The following is a 20,473-nucleotide window of genomic DNA, read 5'->3' as shown; positions in this document are numbered from 1 at the left end:
AAGCATGGTATTTTTGACTGGACATCTCTGATAGATGTCCAGTAATAAAATACGATCCCTGCCTAAAAAGACAAATCTTGCTTGCTGTTTTTGCGAAATCCTCTGTATTTTGCTTGTATACTGTTTCTTCTCTGTAATTGCCAGCCCAGTGAACTCACCACTCTTTTGTCCCACACCTTACCTGCCTTAGACACCCAGTATCTCCATCCTCTCCTCACTTCCACCTCAATGGCGCTTTCTGTTTCTCCTATCTTTTCCAATTGCTTCTCCATTGACTATCCTTCCCTACTCACTAAGTCTGGTAGAAAGAAGTTCAAAAAGGCCTCTAACCCTGGTCTTCCTATCGCCGACACCTACTCCAATGCTTCTGCCAGACAGACCCTTACCGCCATCCTCTTTGTCGTTCCTTCGCCAGATCTATGGACTCCTCATATGGTCTCTGTGCTCTGCCGTATGTCCTCCTCTCCCATTAATGGTGGCACTCGCTGGTAAATTCTCATGGCTTCCTTCGACTCCTCTAAAGTCATCATTAATGTCTACCTAAATGGCACTGTCATGGTCCAAGGCCCTCAGGCCAATCTCCTCCTCTTTGATAGGCGCTTCCCTCGCCTCATCAATTTCCTCTCATCTCCTGCTGTCCCCTCCTCTTCCCCCTTGGCTACCTTGCACTCACTCTCCTCCTCCTCCTCTGCCCCTCCTAGGGCTCTTTCTCCTCCGCAGGGCGTACCTCTGATCTGTACCCCTCCCCGGAAGGTAAGGCAACCTTCTTCATATTGCCACTCTCAACTCTTGCTCTGCCGTCAAACACTCCTCTGACATCTGCCACCTCCTTGAAGAACTAGACCTTGATGTCCTTGGTCTTACTGAGACATGGTTCACGGCCAGCTCTGTCACGAGCATTGACACTCTCCTCCCTGATGGCTACAAGATCCTCTCAGCACCCAGATCCTCACGGTCCGGTGGGGGGGTAGCCCTGATCTTTCCTGAGTGGATTCCTGCCTCTATCATTCCCTCTCAGACCTACTCCTCTTTTGAATGCTTTGTCTGTAGGCTTTCTCTCTCGCTTACCCATTCTCTTACTGTGGTTACCATCTACCGGCCTCCTGGTCAAATCACCTCATTTCTCTCTGAGTGGGCAGACCTCTCCTCCTCCCTCCTGGCCCCTACCACTCCACTCCTCCTCCTCGGTGACCTATATATACATTTAGACTCTCCTTGCTCCTCCTCTGTACTCTTCTGTGACCTCTGCGACTCCCTCTCCATGTCCATCCTCCACTCTGGCCTGACTCGCTCTGCAGGGCACACACTCGATGTCTTGATCTCCTCTGACCTCCCCCTTTCCATCCCTCTGACCACTCCTCTCTCCTGGAGCGATCACTCCCTCCTTTCATCTCATCTCTCCCTCTCTTCCCCCCCCCCAAGCCAAGCCTACCCCAACACTACGACCTATCCTCCCCGGACATCCGGCCCATGAAGCGTGTGTCAGTTGAGGCTTTTGCCGCCACTTTCTCCCCACCCCCCTCCACCTTTGGCTGTCTCACATCCTGACACAGCCCTGTCTCTGCTCTACTCTTCAATTTCTGATACGCTTGATGCTCTTGCCCCTGTCATGAGGATCCGTTTGAAGTCCAAAGCTAAGTGCCATTCCTGGTATGACTCTGACCTAGCTACACTTAAACATAAGTGTAGGGCAGCTGAGAGGAAATGGAGGACTTCCTCTTCATCCTCTGACAAACTGGCATGTCGCCTGCTACAAAGGCAATACCGACTCTCTGTCCTCACCAAGAAGAGAGTCCACATTCAAGCTCGTGTCTCTGCCGCATCTACCAACTTGGCCGAACTCTTTAAAATCTGCAAGGAGCTGGCCAACCCTGCTGCAGTCTGTACCCCTGCTGTTGCCTCCCAGGCTCTTTGCAATGCCCTTGCCTCTCACTTCATTTAAAAAACCCAGGACATCCTGTCCATCCTCTCCACCAACACCCCTCCTCTCCCCTCTCTATCTGTGCTTGCTGACCCTCCTTTAGCCACCCTCCCACCATCCTTCTCGTCCTTTCCTCTTTTCACCGCTGACGAGGTCGCTGACCACTCCGATCTAAAAGTCATCAAAACAGGTTCATCCCTGTTCCTCTAAAACCATCAAAGACCACATTGACACCCTCGCTCCGGCCCTGGCTGATTTTTGCAACCACTCCTTTGCCTCAGGATCCTTCCCCCTCCCTTGTGCATCCTCTTCTCAAGGAACCCACAGCTGATCCTTCTTGTCCAGCTAACTATCGCCCAATTTCCATTACTCCCTTTCTTGGCAAACTCCTGGAAAAGTTGGCCATCTCTCAGCTTAACCTTCATTCCAATTCTGTTGGCTTGTCTGGCTTCAGAGCTGCCAGAAGCATGGAAACTGCTCTCATGAACATCAGTGAAGATCTGCTCTCCAGCCTTGACTCTAACATTCCCTCTGTCCTCATTCTCCTCGATCTCTCTTCTGTCTTCGACGCGGTCAACCATACCATCCTGCTCAAACGTCTCTGTGAAAACCTGGGTATCACTGATCAGGCTCTGGCCTGGCTGACCTCTTTCCTCTCAGATCGACCCTCCCAGGTCCAACTTGGGTCCTTCCTTTCATCTATCTTCCTCTCTACCTGTGATGTTCCCCAGGGGTCTAACCTCTCGCCCTGGCTTTTCAACCAATACCTGGCAACTCTCGCCCACTACATTGCCACTTTCTGCTCAAATTTACAGGGCTACGCTGACGACACAACTCATTTTCAGGCTGCCCTCTGCCACCTCCTCTCCCTCTCTCATCTCTGATTGCCTAACTGCCATTCAAAATTGGTGTTCCGCCAATGATCTTTGTCTGAATGCCAGCAAGACGGAGATCCTCCTCATCGGCACACCTTCACCATGCTTTCCCCTCACTCTCTGGCCGGCCTCCCTTGGCCCTCCTCCTACCCCCACCTGCGAGGCTAAGAACCTCGGGGTCATCCTTGACTCCACCCTTCCCTTCTCCGCCCACATCTGAGGTCTCTAAAAAGTCAAATTTCCGACTGCACCTCCTCAGAGGTACTCTGCCTTTCCTCTCCTTCCCCCAGAAGCTCATGGTATCCCAAGCTCTGGTTCTCTCTAGCTTGGACTATTGTAACAGCCTCTTTCTAAATCTACCTGCCTCTACTCTCCACCCTCTGCAACTAATCCAGAACAGTACTGTGAGACTTGTCCTTGGCCTCAAGCAAGCCCTGGGATCGTATCACTCCAGCTCTGAAATCTCTCCACTGGCTCCCAGTGGATGCAAGGATTAAATTCAATACCCTGTGCATTGTCCACAAGGCTTTCTGGGGCTTGGGTCCAAAATACCTACCCTCTCGAGCTCTTCGCTCCTCTACCTCCAATTCCCTCAGGGTCAGTCGTTTTTCAAAGAAACGAGCTGGGGGTAGATCTCTGTCTTCGGCTGGGGCCTCCTTCTGGAATAGCCTCCATGCCACTCTAAAACTTGAGGAGAACCATCTCCGGTTCCGGAAGCACCTCAAGACATTCCTCTTTTCTTCTGCCTTCGCTCCCCCTCTCCCCTGCTGATCTGTTCTCTCTTGGCACTGTGCACCTGGCCACCCTCTGTCCTTCGGGCCCAGGTACCTGCTCACCATGCCACCCTCCCGCACTGCCTCCGGGCCACCCCTTGCACTGGGGTCTGTATCTGTACCTATACAGCCCCCCCTTTTTCTTCCTGTACTTATCAGACCTACCCTGTCTGCTGCCTTAAACCTAGCACTTGCAAATTGCTGGCTGCATTACCACTGTTTGTTGCCTTTATTATTTATTTATTGTTATTTATCTGTTTCTCCTCTGCTTCGCACTTTCCACTTCTCCCTCCTTCCATGCACTTTCCCCTCCCCCATGCACTTGCCCGTTCTCAATGTCACTGGGCCTAGTAAGATCGCTGTTTTTTTCTCTCCTGTTCCCCTCCCTTGCCTTGTCACGCTCTGAAACACTTGTGTACGAGCACGATAGAAATAAAATATCAATCAATCATTGGTGCCCAACGCAGTTTTATGCTACAGTCTGGCCCTGTGAGCCGCCCCTGCCCATTTCCTCCGTTAAAAAAAAGTGTTTTTAAAATCTTTTTTTTAATTTAAATTTCAGGCTAGAGAGTCGGGCTCCCCCCGGTAATGTCGCCATACCCCACAGTTTGAAGACCTCTGCTCTAAGCACCAACAAATCTGTTTTCTTTAACACACGACTCTGCCTCGCTCAGGATTAAGAAGTTCTTGTGCATAACTGCCAAGTAGTTTCATGTCATGTGCGACACCTTCTGTCCGTCCTTCTGCCAGTTCTGACTTTTCACTTTGCATGCTGGAACTTGAAGGCATATACTCATGAGAAAACTAAAACTTCCAGAATACAAAGTGGAAATCCAGGACTGGTCTCAAGGTTTTGAGCATTACATGGGAACACTTGGCAGCTGTGTGTACAATTTAATTTGACCTCAATCAATAGAAATGGTTTCTAGGCCTTGAGCACTGCTTTATGCATACTGATTTTCTAAAACGGAGAGAAAACTCCTCCTCTTGGCTAAGGGGTGGTATGGATCTGGTTAGTAACACTTGTGGTTGTGTCGAAGTCTTCAGTATCAAATTCTTAAGTGGAGCAGATCTAACACTCCACACCTTCATGCTTTGTGGGATACCTCGTTGAGTATTCCTTGACGCTTTCGACAGTACAAGTTATAATCCTGCCTGGTTTCCAATGCAGCCCAGACAGCAAAATCCAGTAAAGGATCATGGTAAGGATTTGCAGAGGACCACGGCCAGCTTCACTCAGCTTGTTCTTTTCGAATGAGTACTGGTTGGAAGTGCCTTCCAACCTTGCATAGATTGTCAGCACATCCCAAACCCACTCTGCACTTAGCCTCATACTCAGAGTACTTACAAGGTAACAGAGTAGCCTTGCAGTAAGAGTACCAATCCATGTCTATGCAGCCACTCTGTTGCCTATGTTTTGTCGCTAGTCCATATTTTAGTCTGGTCAGTACCCTCTGTATTGCAGTTGTCACTCCCTGTGCTGTTGATACATTTCTCTTAGACAGAACTACTCATCTTGGTCTGTCTCAGCAGATCTCCAGACCATGTTCGCTGATAGTGTATGGAGATTTTGACTCGTAATATTCCCAGATGCCAAGTTGAGACTTACCAATAAAAGATAAGTAAAACGTGTGTGTTAGCCTTCATTACATTTGTTGCAAAAACTGCCTGTATTTACATGGCTGCCTCAGGTCTTTTGAAAGGGTGTGATGACTTTTCCCTAAGGTCTTGCATGGTAAAGACGCCTTTGCAATTCTGTGCCATTTACATTTCGTCAAATGTCTATTCTGGTGGTTTTCATTGAGCCACAGGATTTGATTTAAGGCAGATGTGCTTTTCTATTGACTACCATCATGTGGTTAAACCAGAGATGCAGTCTTTTCACTGCCTACTGAAATAAATGTGGATTTTTGGCCAACATGTTTTTCATTCCATTTCTCTTCTGGCTTTCTGTTAAATATTACCCACTGTACACTTGTTTTTAGGCAACTACACTTGTTGTCCTTTCACTAGACTGTGAATCATTTGCTTACAGTTGTAAATACTGTGCCATCATAATGTTGGTACCAGTTCATTCTGGTGTGGCTTAGTTAATGTTTGGTCTCTTCCAAAGACATTTTGCATTCTGGACCTAGCATTGTAGAATGACAGCCATCTGGGTGGACTGCAGCAGAAAATCTCTAGACAGTTGTATATCCCGATAGTCCTTATGTTATGATGATTTATACCACGCACTGCTTCCACCAAAGGGCATTCTCCAGGCACTGACGTTCCTCTGCAAGAGAGGAGGACTGGGTGAGTTAGTGGATATAGGATAGGTTCAGAACCAGGAGGAACTGGCGTCTGTGTGTTTTGCATGTGGGAATTGGATCAGGAGGCCCCGTGTATTGTAACCGTATTGGTAGGACTCAGTGCCTCAGATGTCTGCTAGTGTTTGTGTTGGTATGTGTGTCGTGTGATGTTAGGGTGGGTCGTGCGCATTGGATTAGTTGTATCCATAAGGGGTCCAGAATCGCGGGTGGCTGGTTGGTGTGTGAGTCTAGTTTATGGATTTATGTACTATGTGCTGAGGGCTCCCTCTAGGTTTGGTTCCAGAATCTCAGAGAGATGGTAGGGTGCATACAGTTTGTCGGTTAAAATTATAAATGTCTTTACTATTGCTTTCTCCTCCCCTTTTGGAAAAGAAAATTCATTTATTATTTTTCCTTAATTTTGACCATTTGTCAAATCCCTCCAGGATCACTTTGTATAGACTTCTCTGTATCCAACCATTGCGGCACTGGTACTGCCCAAAGGCCTGTGGCTCTTTTCGTAGATTTTTGGTTCTCAGTCCAATTATCGGCATCCCCAGCCTTGGTACAAGCTTACGTTTCCCTTTCACTTCCTTGTTCGCAGGGTGTGTGTCCCTGAGATTCTTGCATTGCATGCAGCGTCCCCTGTCTTGATATGCAGTGTTCGTATCTCTTCACTCTGATTTTCTTGGGGTGCGTACACGTTCCACTCTGACTTTCATGCTGTTGGCCTTGAAATGCAGTATTAGTATCTCTCTCACTCTGTTTACCTGGGTCTTATGCCCATTCCGTTTTCCCAGCTTTGAGTACCTTGGATGGCTTCAGTAGTCTTTGACCCCTACGTTTACAGCGCTCACTGACGTTCTACCGTTGGGAGCGTTTGCTTCTCTATTCGTGCTAGTCTCGTCGGTACCAGCACTCACCGTGTGGAGCTCAGGGAGTCCTTCCCCCGGGTCTCGGCATTGGTTGCTGGGTGCCAGGCCCACCACTTTTCTCTAGTGATCGCACCACCAAGGAAGACTGTTTTCTTACAGTCTCCTCACCTTTTCTGACCAGAACCTCTTGCTCGGTCAGCGCAACCTCCTTGCAGCCTCGAGCTAGAGGGTTTCGCTACACCTACGCCACCACTCGCTCTGTGTAGCTCTGCCCCTCCAGGACATTTCTACAGAGGCTCACCTCTTCGTAGTACGGATTCTCCTCCCCACATAGGAGTCGCTCCCCATTCACATTTCTTACTGTGTTTAAATACTTAATCACAATCGAAAAGGGTGTGTCCTTCCATGACAGCGGCAATCGGGTGAAACCCAGCATTACCTGAAGCCAACTTCTTGGAAGGAGGAACGCTGGTAGTTGTATTCAAAATATGAGAACAGCCGATTTTTTTCAAGCCCCACATATGCTGACAATGTAATCCGTTTGGGGTGGTCCTCAGTGGACTGGGAGTTCTTGTTGCCGAGTGGGGAGTCACTGCCAGTGAGGTTCCACTTGCCCAGGAGGTGCTTGCAAAGCGGCCTCACCTCCCTTGCCTCACAAGGTTGACTCCCATCTGGGGAAAAGGGACGAATTGTCCAGATTCATCACACTGCCCAAACCTCACACAGGTGTTTGGGAGTGACCGGACGCACTTGTCAACTATAATTGACAGTGCCTCAAACATGTTAAAGTGAAGCACCAGTTAAGAATCTTGAAAGAATGTCTGTGGAATCAAAGTATTACAAGAACTGCAACCGCTGGCCAGCGATTACACCTCGCTACTCCCTGAAATGTACTGGCTCAAACAGCACAGCTGCACCATGCCATACCTTCAGCAGTTTGTAATTTCCCCATATCAACAACTTCACTGATGGCTCTTCAGTCATAATGCTGGCCTAAGAAACATCTTTGTTACCACTGAAGCCATTGCTGTCCAATTTGGGACTGGACTTCCAATGATGACTTTGTGAAATTACAACGCTTTCTTAGACAGCAGTCACAACCAACTACATTTACCTAACTGCAACAACAGATCTGAAGGATTGGGCCTTTACATGACGTTCGGGGTGCAGCAGCATTAGGACCCTTATTTTGCTCAGCCAGTCAGAACTAGTCCATCTCTGCCATTTATTTCTTTGATAAATGAACTCTGAGTCAGCAGATGTCTTGACATGCCCCTAAGGTACAGGCAGCCATACTAGGTGTTCATTTGATTTTTAGAAATTGTTGCTGGCCCTAACTAGTAGAGACTCTTTCTCAAATAGTTAAATACTTGTATCCTGCACACCATTTTACTTCAGTGGATTAAGTGCTTTTTTCATAACTTGTATGCACATTCACTTACCTATGAAATGTTGAGATATAAATCCATCAATGAAAAAACTTAGTTAAGGGGACGTTATGGTTAAGTTGCACTAATAAAAACCTATGACATTCAATGGAAAAACATTGTTACAGGGACGTTATGGTTACAGGTAAAACCGAAAACCACAGAAATTCGCGAGATATGGTTAGCTAATCAATCATAATTTGCGCCACCACCGTGCACTGCACGTGCCACTACCACCACCACCAGGTGGAGGACCTTCATAACAATAAAAGCGCAGTACTTTTAAAGACCATGAAGAGGACCAAGAAGATGAGGTAGAGGAAGTGCCTAGCACCAAGATCGAATCATGGGTGTGCCAGTTCTTTGCTACTGTTGGGAGTGTACCAAAGGCTAAAGCTACCAAAGTGAAATGCACTGAGTGCAACTCAGTCGCAGACTACCTGAACGGTACTCCTACGGGACCACCTCCATGCGCCGCCACACCAAATCCAATGACCACAATGTTCTCAGAAAGGTTGTTCCTTTCTCAGCAAGTAGTAAGCGGTCTTCCTTCACCTCATCTTCCTCGACAAATACTGTAACCACACAGCCTGATGTCTACGGGCATTGGTGCGTTATAAATAAATAAGGAGGGCTATGGACCATTATCGTCCATTGCAGCCCCTGAAATGGGGGATAAAGGCCATTAGCACCCCTGGTTCCCAAATCGACAATCCAGGGTGCTAAAACATAGATTTTTCTTCCTATAGCGGGACGCCCGCTGTAAGAAGGAAGGATTATTCTTCCTACACCGGGACAATGTGAAATATTGGGACCACCCGCTATAACTTTGCCCCCCCCCCCCTTGTCCAAACCTCACCAAGCTTTGCAAAAAAAATCAGAGTGAGCCTTATACTTTTTTTGCAAAGTTTGGTGAGGATTCGTCCAGGGGGAGCATGTGCCTCTCAACCCCCTGAATACAGGGCTGACCGCAGTAGAGATTATCCAAGTATTCTGATAGATTTAGTGATTTTGTCTTCCAGTAGAAGCCTTGGTGGCATAGAGAAATTAGTCTTGCCTTCAACTTCTAATTGTAACCCACCCCAGTAGCAAGACTTCGGATTTTTATTATACATAGACACACAACTTTCAATTACATTGCACCATGTTTAAGACGCCGGATTCATATTGACAAAAGTTGTTCTCATTTTTGTATTCTCTCCATTGTATTTGTATAGCATGGCAATCCTACTTTCCGTCCCCTTTCTTCCATACGTTTGAAATATTGTTCCTGTGAAGAGGACAGGAATAAATCACACATTGAGTTTCGGTACCAGTATTACTTTTCTTCCCTCTTTAAATAATTGTGTTATATGATTAATATTAATACATGGTTTCCCAAGCAATTGGGTAACCTATGGAAGATCAATATATATATGGAAATCAAAATAGTTTGTGAGGGATGTGACATTATACATACCAAAACCATCCCAAATCCTAATTACAGAATAAACTTAATTACTGTATATAGGCCACCAGGAGTCTCGAATAAATTTAATGAGGATCTTGTTAACATATTAAATGCAATACAGAAGGCTAACTCTGCTATAACACTAGCAGGGGATTTGAACCTGTGGAAAGGAAATGCTTTAGACAAAAAAGCTAAAGAACTGGAAAAACTGTTAACAACAACAATACAAAAACAAAGCGGTGTTGGCTGGAAGGTTTAGAATGAAATTTAACCACTGGCATTGCTCTGGGCAACCCTCCAGACCATCGTTCTTCGCCTGCCAAGCCATTCCAGAAGGGGAAAGACCATATGCAAATCAGGCGTGGCTCCACCCCAAAAGGGGCATGTCCAGTCCGAACTGCTAGGTCACATCCCTTCTGCACGAGACCACAAGCATCCCCAAACATGTTTCAGCCTTGTTGGGCCTCATCAGTGAAATGTTTTTTCTGGAACTGTTGAAACCAGCCATATGACAAATCACTCACTATCAGATCAGGAATCACTCCCTACAGGGTTTAAATTTCCAGAGATACTAGTCTCTGAAATCACTGCTATTATGAGAGCTATGAATCCGACAAGTTGCCCTGGTGAACTCATTCCCTCCAAGATAATCTCAGATCACTCGGATATCTTCGCACCTTTTTGTGTAGATTCATAAATGCCTCAGGTCCACAAGCTATTAAAGTGGTGTTAGTTACACCATTACTGAAGATCGGCTTGGATCCTAAGGATGCCTCAAATTTTCGTCCTATCACAAACACCTTATTTTTCCTAAAATTGGTTGACAAGGTGGCTACTATCTTCAACTTTATATGGAAAGCTCCGGTCAATTTCATGAAAGGCAATCGGCTTTTCGCAGATTTCATAGCACAGAAAGTGCCCTGGTGGACCTCCAGACCCACATGTTGACACTAGTAGACAAAAGAAGATCAGGGCTGCTGATACTGCTGGACTTAATTGCAGCATTTGATCTACTAGACCATGAGATCTTATTAAAACTGTTGCAAGATACGGCCGGACTTGCTGTTGAGACAATAAATTGGGTCAGATCCTTCCTGGAGGGTAGAAAATCAAGGGTGTTTTGGGAAGATTCATCCTCTGAGTTGGAGACCATTTTGTGTGGTGTCCCCCAGGGGGCATGTTTATCCCCTTTATTCTTCAACATCTACATAGTACCCCTATGTAGAGAATTAGAAAAACTGGGTTTTTTCTTTAGAAATTATGCAGATGACTTCCAGCTGTCACTAGAGTTATCAGGAAACCACCAGGAAGATCAGAACAAGTTAAGTGAGGTCTACCAAGTTATAAAAAACTGGATGACCACAAACTGGCTGTGCTTAAATGCCGGAAAAACAGAGCTGATGATGTATGGATCCCAGAAGTCCAGAGAGACTTTAGCCCCCACCTTCTCTAGTCTTATGGTGGAGGGCAGCCAGATAGCAGTGGGCCCAAGTGGATGCCATCGTAAAAAACACTCAATACCACACCACCTAAGAGTATTAAGACAGGTAGCTCCGTTAATTTCTAAAAATAATCGAGCCACATTGGTGAGGGCCGTTATTCTCCCGCGTTTGTATTACTGCAATGCCTTGTTGGGGGATGCCAATAAGGAAGATCTTTCCAGATTGCAAAAAATCCAAAATGCATCTGTGCGCATTGTTTATGGCATGAAAAGGTATGAATCGACTACTCTTGCTAGGAAGGAACTGCACTGGCTGCCTATATCAGCCAGGATGTTACAGGCTTGCACCTAGCTATTTAAAGGAAAGAATCTCCATATACCAGCCCATCAGAAGCTTGCGATCAACTTCCGCCCAGTATCTAAAAGTGACAAGGACCAAGAGTATGTGGAAATTGATGTTCCTTTCCAGTGCTTGCGGCATATGCGTGGAATAACCTGCCTCAAGCGCTTAGAGAAGAAGCTAATCATTTAACTTTCAGAAAATCCCTGAAAACCACACTGTTCATATAAACATCGGCCATTCTCGCTGTCCTCTTTTTTTTCTTTACTTGTGAGTGAGCGCCTGGATGCCCTAGGGCTTTGGCACTATATAAATATCATAACATAACAAGATAAATCTGTCATTTGGTAATCAGACTCTCTATTTTTCACTGGTTATTGCTGACCATTCCTGATGTGAAACTTTGGCTTTCCATCAGATAGTCTGTACCATATTCTGTTTATCAAAAGCATCTATTTTACTCCTGCTACTTCTTTTGTTTTGGGCCACGCCTTAAGTACCGAAACGGAATATGATATTTTATTTGTATCGCGCTCGTACAAACGTGTTTCAGTGCGCGACAAGGCAAGGGAGGGGGACAGGGGAGAACAAAACAATGATCTTACTAGGCTCGGTGACATTGAGATCGTGCATGGGAAAGGGAAAGGGGAAAAGTGCATGGAAGGGGAGAGTGGAAAGTGCAGAGCAGAGGATAAACAGATCAATAATAATACATACAAATAAAATATATAATGGAGCAATAAACGGGGGTAGTGCAGCCAGCAAGTGGCAAGTGCTGTGTTTACGGTAGCAGAACTAGGTAAGTCTGATAAGTGTTCAACAAGAAGAAAAGGGGGGGAATGGGGGACTGTATGGGTACAGATACAGTCCCCAGTGCAAGGGGTGGCCGGGAGGCAATGCAGAAGGGTGGCAGGGTGAGCAGGTAACTGGGCCAAGGGGATGGAGTGTGGCCAGATGCACAGTACAAGAGAGAGCAGTTCAGCAAGAGAGTGGGGGAGCAAAGGCAGATGCAAAGAGGAAGGTCTTGAGGTGCTTCCAGAACCGGAGATGGTTCTCCTCAAGTTTTAGAGTGGCAGGGAGGCTGTTCCAGAGGGAGGCCCCGGCCGAACACAAAGATCTACCCCCGGCTTGTTTCTTTGAGAAACGACTGACCCTGAGGGAGGTAGAGGAGCGAAGAGCTTGAGAGGGGAGGTATTTGCGGGGGATAGCTGAAGGTATTTTGGACCCAGGCCCCAGAAAGCCTTGTGGACAATGCAAAGGGTTTTAAATTTAATCCTTGCATCCACTTGGAGCCAATGGAGAGATTTCAGAGCTGGAGAGATACGATCCCAGGGCTTGAGGCCAAGGACAAGGCTCGCAGTCCTGTTCTGGATTAGTTGCAGAGGGCGAAGAGTAGAGGCAGGTAGATTTAGAAAGAGGCTGTTACAATAGTCCAACCTTGAGAGAACCAGAGCTTGGGAGACGGGGAGCTTCTGGGGGAAGGAGAGGAAAGGCAGAGTGCCTCTGAGGAGGTGCAATAGGAAGTTTGACTTTTTAGAGGCCTCAGAGATGTGGGCGGAGAAGGAAAGTGTGGAGTCGAAGATGACCCTGAGGTTCTTAGCCTCACAGGTGGGGATATGATGAGGGCCAAGCGAGGCCAGCCAGAGAGAGAGGGGAAAGGATGGAGAAGGGTTGCCGATGAGGAGAATCTCTGTCTTGCTGGCATTCAGACAAAGATCATTGGTGGCACACCAATCTTGAATGGCAGTTAGGCAATCAGCGGTGAGGGAGGGTGAGGAGGTGGCTGACAGCAGCCTGAAAATGAGTTGTGTCGTCAGCATAGCACTGGAAATTTGAGCATAGAGTGGCAATGCAGTGGGCCAGAGTTGCCAGGTATTGGTTGAAAAGCCAGGGCGAGAGGTTAGACCCCTGGGGAGCACCACAGGTAGAGAGGAAGATGGAGGTTAGGAAGGATCCCAGTTGAACCTGTGTGCTGGTGACAATGTCCGTCTTATTGATGCTTACTGTGACTGTTTCTTGCACTTGAAAATGAACTTGCATTTTGTTTTTAAATGCAGCATTTCTAATTCTCGCTTGCTTTTCACTAGAGTCAGGATGCTGGCGTCAAAACCATTACTATGCTGGATGAGCAAGGCGGTAAGTTCCATTGAATCATGGTTGATGCGTTTACTGTTTTGTGTCTTCTTTATGATAACATTGGTGTTTAAGCTCCTTAAAGACGCATTGAATTGTTCTTGTAGCTAGCATCACAGTAGTTTGTGTGTTTTCTATATTAACTCCTCCCCAATCCTTTCAAATGCCTGCTTATGTGGAAATCCTCAAGACTTTGAACTGGGCAGAGCTTGCATGTATGTTTCAAGGAGTATGCCAAGACAGTCCTAGCTTTGTACACCATGGTCCTTCTGTTCCTTTATCCCATTGCCTCACATGCTCAAATTCTGCTTGCAAGATAGACATAACTAGTCCTGTTGTATGGCTCCAACAATTCAAGTCAGGGTTTCCTCCCAACATCTTATCTGCTTTTGGGCAGTTGTTCTAAAGTCCACCCAAAGGACTTTTTAAAACAATATCTGGGGCAATACAGAAACTGCCAACATGCCTGTACCACCTAGTATTTCGGTAGCAATGACCGAGCAGCCATGATCATCTTAGGAGGGAGAGAGAGATGTATGGAGATACAAAAAACGTGTAGCATACATATGGGCAAAAGAAACACTTCTACATAGATATATTGTAAAATAATGGTTTATTTTATATATTCACAGGCAAAGAGAATTCTTTGGAAAGGTAAGTAGTATTATAAATCATAAACACAATATAAAAACCAACACAATACTTCTGGTAAGTAAATCAAAGTATATAACACATTTAGAATAACAGTATGGAATTCAAGGGAAGTAAAACCACATTATTAGATTTTTAGAATGGCAGTATGCACTTAAAGGTGAGTAAAAACCTATTAGTAGTAAACTGTTGCACTAGTGTTTCAGGAATAATTCAGTTATATCACAAACATTGCAAGTAAGTACCTGGCCAATTAGGTAAGTTATTTTGTTTTAGGAATAGTACAATTACACTACTACCCTTTACAGATAAATACTTTGCAACACATGTAACCTATTCTGTTTCAGGATATGCAGTTAAACCAACACTATCTTTTAGAATAGTAGAGTAAAATTGAAAGGTAAGAAAATAACGGTGTAATACTTTTCAGAATGGCAGTATGCACTTCTAAGGTAAGAAATAGCGTAACTTATTCTATTTCAGGAATATATAGTTAAAGCACCAACACATAGCAAGTACTTTGCAAAGGAAGATGCAATACTCCGAGATTAACACTATATGCCGGGCTACATGCACAGCATGTGAATCTAAGCAGATACTATCTTCAGAATTGCTGTTACGGTGAAGAATGCATGTCTTACAGCACAAACACATAGCAATTAAGTACTTTGCAACACTTCATTCCTCAACAGATGCCTTATGCTTTAGCAGTCCTTCCCTACTCTAGAGCATGAGTGTTCTCAGAGGCAGAAGGGGGCACTGGGGGTCCAGTGGCCATCAGTAGGCAGAACAGTAACAGGCAAACTGTAGGAAATCAAAGTTCCAGAAGATCTCTTCTTAAAACAAGTACAGTACTTTAGAGTTGGTAAAAGGGTAATGGTTCAGGGACTTCGTAGAAGGCTTTCTGAATGTGTTACAGCGTTGGGCCTGGGCGAAAGGTGTGGGCAAACTCCCACCTACACGAATCGCCACCCTAGCCACACAGGAGCGACACAAAGACTTTAGGCAAGTACTTTAGGACACAACCGCAAGCCACACAGTACGTCCACAGTGAAGAAAAGCTTGCAGGCAGGAGGACACCTTCACAATGCAGTAGCACAGGACCGGGTCTCTGGATTCTTAGTCGTGGTGACAAAAGAAAGGACACTGGATGGGAAATTGCAGCAGCAGTCGAGAGGAAAGGCTCCCAGCAGATGATTCTTAAGTGCTTCTCACGGCTCTGTGCACTTGGCGCTCTTTTCAAGGTACCAGATGAAGAACAGTCGTCGTCTGATCGATTTCATCTTGCTGTCTCTGTACAGCACTCTGGTGAGGGGACTTCAAGGCATGGGATCATGCGTCTGTAGGTCCAGCAGGAGTCCACCAAAGTTTCAGCGAGATTCGTTCACTGGAAGACGTTGCACAGCACTCAGGCTTGAGGTCTCGGGATACTGGCGGTTTGCAGCCCAGAAAGGTCACAGCTCATTGTGGGATGGCTCAAAATGCAGGTCCTCTTATGACTGATTTGTCCCACCAGTCCAAGGTTTGAAGCCGCTGTCTTCGAAACTCCTCTATCGCATGGAAGAAGGGGTCAGCACAGGCAGCGGTTACACAGCAGGCATCTCCGGTCGCTGGAATCTGCTATATCCTTCTTCTCTTCTTCCTCCTCATCAGATTCGGCTCCAGTTGTCGACTTGACTTCACTTTCTGATCCAGGCCATTTATCCAGGAACCCTACTAATTGGCACACATGCTACATTCAGACATTGGAAACAGCCAGCCTCCCAGTTTGGACGGGTTTCAGGCAGGCATGCCAGAAGACACAGGACTGAGGTTTCGGGCTCCTCCCTCGTTTCCTGTGTTCAGACGCTCTGGAGCCTCCGTAGGCTTCAAAAAGGATTCCCACCGAAGACCATAATCGAACCAGGATCTCCTCGTCCCAGGCCAGCAGAAGGACCAAGAAAGGAGACACTCACAGGAAAAATGGCGAAAAAAAGAATGCAGCCACCATTGTAGATGATGACCCTTCTGTGCATTACCGCAACTCGGTTGACAGCCTGCGAGTAAAATTCACACACAAGTCGGTAGAACACGTCCACTGCCACCAGCCATACATGTATCTTTGTAACTGTAACATAAATGTTACAGGAGAAGTGAGAAGGGGTATACAGTGGATTCCCTCAGCACTCCACATAAGGTGGGGTGTGCTGATCTCACAATATAAAATATAGAGTATACAAAATATCCTCTCTACCCTTGAGAACATGTGTTCTGCAAGGTAAGTAAAAGACTGTAACAAAAATGTTACAGAACCAGCTCGAAAGGGGATGCCATGTAACCCCTCAGCACTCCACATAAGGTGGGGTGTGCTGATCCCACATTGGGGATTGGCGAAAGGATAAAAAGTATCCTTCTAACATTAGTTCACACAAGGAACCCAAGAGAACATAAAAAAGGGACGCCCAAAGGGCTCCCCAGTGAAACACTGCACAGATAGTGCTGTGTGCTGCAATAATTAAATGTAGATGCCCAAAATGTTAAGTATGGAGTCACATAAATGGCTTCCATTGAAATAGTTAAAGAAAAGGTGAGTGGGGGTAAAGGTTCCCACTGACTCAAACATAGAAATATAATCCACAAGTCAACAAAAAGTGCTGGGGGTCTCACGGGTGCGGGAGATTTTGCATATGTATGAAAATCTAACCTAACGGGCATTTATATTTATAGCTGCATTACTAGAATGAGGCGCTTGAAGTATTTGGATGTATGATACCTGCTTCTGACCCACACGTGTGCCAATGATGTTTAGAAAACACATCTACCCTGCAACTTTCAGACTCTCCTCAAACTAACTCTTCATGGAGTTGTTTTGTTCTCTTGCCTTTGTGGCGCCCCTGTGCATGAAGGAACAGAATGCTCATATTTGCAAAGAAGAAAAACCTGTCTAAGGTAAACTGCACTGGATGCTAAGGCATCTACAGAAACCCACCTGCATCTGAAAGTGAACAACTTTCCAATTCCTCCCAAAGTAAAAGTGTGGCATACGTGATGTCCTCATATCAGTTAATTCCTGCATTGATTCTGTGCTCTACGCAAATGACACATTTTGGTATTAATCATTTGATTTATATAGTTTGTTTTATTGGTAATGGAACATCTAAAACATAGCAAGGGGGGGCGGGCGGGCTTGGTGAGTAACTGGAATGTGGGCAGGGGGACAGAGAGGCCAGAAGGAAACAAAAATGAAGCTTATGGTGAATAGTGTTCATCACCAAGACCAAAAGCCAACAGAGGTTGGATATTCTCCTTTGATCCCAAACTAGTTATTTAGTATATTTTGCAGTCCTCATATTCGGACTTCCCACAGCGATCAGGAGTTTTATTTTAACAGGCTCCCATAACTTCTGTTTGTTTTCACTCTCATGCCAGGAGAGCATTTTCTACTTAAGCATAACTCTTAAAGTCCATCAGCGATGTAACTTTGAGTGCCGCCAACTTATCAGATTTAGACTTTTGCATTGATCAATCAGATTTAGAGATCCCTTGGTTGCCAGAAATTAGGAAACCTACTAAATAAAAGGAATTTGATATATATAAAGATTGGGAGTGCCTACTGGGAAAGTCTTCTGGGACCCAGTTGGCCCAGAGTGTCTTCTCTGAAACCTCCTTCCACAGGAACGTTTGTCACCCACCTAACAACTATTGCTTGAGAAGCATTACTCACTGTGAAGGCGACTTTTCCCAGAAAACCTCAGCTGCCACTTCATGTGTGCTAGGTCTCCTGCCAAGCCCGATCGGCCTTGATTCCCTAAGGACCTCATCCACATGGGCATTTTCTACGTTTTTACAGTTCTATACTTTACATGCTGTTATGAAAAACATTTATTGTGGGATCCTAACCATAAAGCCCTGTTGGATATCTTTTGTTTTTATCCCTGTAATGGGTATTCTTTGCAATAATTGCTCATTTAACATGTTGATGGTTTCTAGTTGATACATTATCCCTTTGTCTGGACAGTACGTTTGTTTTAACCTTTTTGAATTGTGTATTTTGATTCTGCACAACCCATCACATTTTATCTGGTTATGGTGCTCATTCTTAACCTCTACTTCTATTGTCCAGATATCACTCTTGCATGGCTTTCTAGTAGTTTACTTAATTAGTTTGACTCTTCACTGGTAGAAAGGCACACACAGATAAGGTAACTCTTCAGTAGGAGTGAACTGCTTTGAGTACAGTAAATCATGTCATTTATCACACAATAAACGAATGGTCAAACACTATTTCTATAAATGTATTCATCATATAATAAAGTTGTGCATGGTCTTTGGATAAAAAATACAGGTAAGTACACATGATTAGGACATTTTACCTGAAGGGCTTAGTAAAACCATTCAATTGAGGCAGTACAAGACTCCACTCTTAGTATAAGGCTGTACCACCTGAGTTCAGGGTAGCGTAGACTGAGCAGCCAGGCTTATTTTAAGAGGGAGAGAGGGCTGTAGAATCAGTACGAATAAATTGTAATACAAATGGTCCAATTAAACACTATGTATTGTAAAAATAAATGGTTTATTTAAATTCAAGTAGGCCCAGATAAATCCTGGAGGAAATAAGTACTATCACATTATGTATAACCACAATTCTATAAAAACAACATTATCCTTTAAAGTACACAGACCAAAGGATTACACCTTATTTAGAAAACGAACAGTATTTCTAGGTAAACATTTCAAAGAAGGTAGCATGCGATCCTCTCCAGAACAAACATGGCATGATAACCTGTTCTGAGATGAGTTTGCAGCACATGCTTTTTGCTCACTGTACCTTTCACAGATGGGAAATATCCATTTGCATATCAGTCTTTGTCCCGCCCACATGGGCAGTCCAGCACCGAAATGCTATGGCAATTCCTCTCTGAACAAGAGTACCAAAAGCAACCCAATACACGCGTTTCAGCTCCGCAAGAAATCACTCAGTTAACTAACTGGACAATATACATTTTGTGGGTAGTGGAACACTTATTTTAGGTACAGTAAAAACCTATACCTTCTGTGATAACCCACAGTTCTACTAGGTGAGTAAAATCTAAGTATGTAATATTCTATTACAGGTGCTTTTGAGAACAGTAAAACACAGATTGAGATAAGCAGTAACTCTTGAAACTTATTTTAGGATGGCAAACTACTCAAGGTAAGTAAAACCTATACACTTTTTAAAGGAGCTATCAGCAACTTAAAGGCAAGTATACACCTCAGATTGTTTTTGGGTCTGTCTAAAACCGACCAGGGGAAGCAAAACCCAGTGTTACACTTTATGAATGACTCAAGGTTATTCTAGGTAGGTAAAACCTAAAGCAGACATATTCTGGACAGGCTAAGCAAGTCGGGGGAAGCAAGACCCAGTAGAGAATCTTATACACCTATTGTCTGAAAGAAATAGTTAGTGAAGCCAACAGCATTACTTTTGGGAAAGAGTCGCAGCCAATTTAAAAGTAATTAAAATAACATCACATCTACTTTCTATTAGAATGGCGAAACAGTTTCTAAGGATAGAAAGATGTTGCATATACTTTTCAGAATGGCAGAGCATTTCTAAGGTAAGTAATAACCTTACAAATACTTTTCAGAATGGCAGAAAATGTCTAAGGCTATTATTAACTGTTCACTCTCGGAGTTGGTTACCAAACAACTTATTTTGCAAGTAAGTAACTTTTAAACACGTATTCTCTTTTGTAGGCAAAAGTATCAATCCTTAGAAGTCTTTTCCTTTTTCTTGGAGCATGAGTGTTCTCAGTGGCAGAAGGGGGTCACTAGGGTCTAGTGACCAACAGGCAGGTCAGGGTAGGTTTGTAAGTAGTAAAAGTCAGCGTTCCTAAGGAAGACTGTTATAACAATTAAGTACTTTACTTTAGAGTTAGTTGAGGATCCAGGGGCTTCAGAGAAGACACCCTAGGAGGATTCCAGCAGTGGGCCTGGGTTAACTGGACAAGAGGCCTCTCAATCACAGAAAATGCCCCAAAACTAAACAGGAATCACAAGAGACTTAAGGTAAGTAAATACCCAAGCCAGCACAGTACCTCAGCATAGAAGAAGATTTTGCAGCAGGAGGACTTCAGGATCTGCAGCCCAAAACCCAGTTGTTGAATTCCTTCATTAAGAAGACAGGACACTGGAACTACTTTTGCAGCACGGACCATGGGGAAGGCTCTAGGCAAGGTTTTCCTTGCGGCTGGATGTGGCTGTGTGGATTTGGCACCTTTTTCAGGAGCACAGAAGAAGACGGAATATTACTGGTTGGATTCTCGTTGTTTGCC

The 20,473-nt window shown here is 45.0% G+C and overlaps 1 protein-coding gene across 2 annotated transcripts in view; it reads left to right on the top strand.

The window, feature by feature from the left end:
- Window positions 1-20,473, top strand: part of LOC138527536 (synaptosomal-associated protein 23-like) — a 358,067-nt gene that overhangs the window by 138,643 nt on the left and 198,951 nt on the right. For both annotated transcript variants that reach the window (XM_069638783.1, XM_069638784.1), the window contains exon 4: window positions 13,481-13,529. In XM_069638783.1, coding sequence (XP_069494884.1) covers window positions 13,481-13,529 — 49 coding nt within the window. The remainder of the gene's footprint in view (window positions 1-13,480; window positions 13,530-20,473) is intronic.

The sequence above is a fragment of the Ambystoma mexicanum genome, chromosome 14 (genome assembly GCF_040938575.1).
Source record: "Ambystoma mexicanum isolate Mex_15411 chromosome 14, UKY_AmexF1_1, whole genome shotgun sequence".
NCBI classification, from domain to species: domain Eukaryota; kingdom Metazoa; phylum Chordata; class Amphibia; order Caudata; family Ambystomatidae; genus Ambystoma; species Ambystoma mexicanum.
Note: the sequence above shows the minus strand (reverse complement) of the source record. Positions and strands in the feature narration are given on the sequence as shown.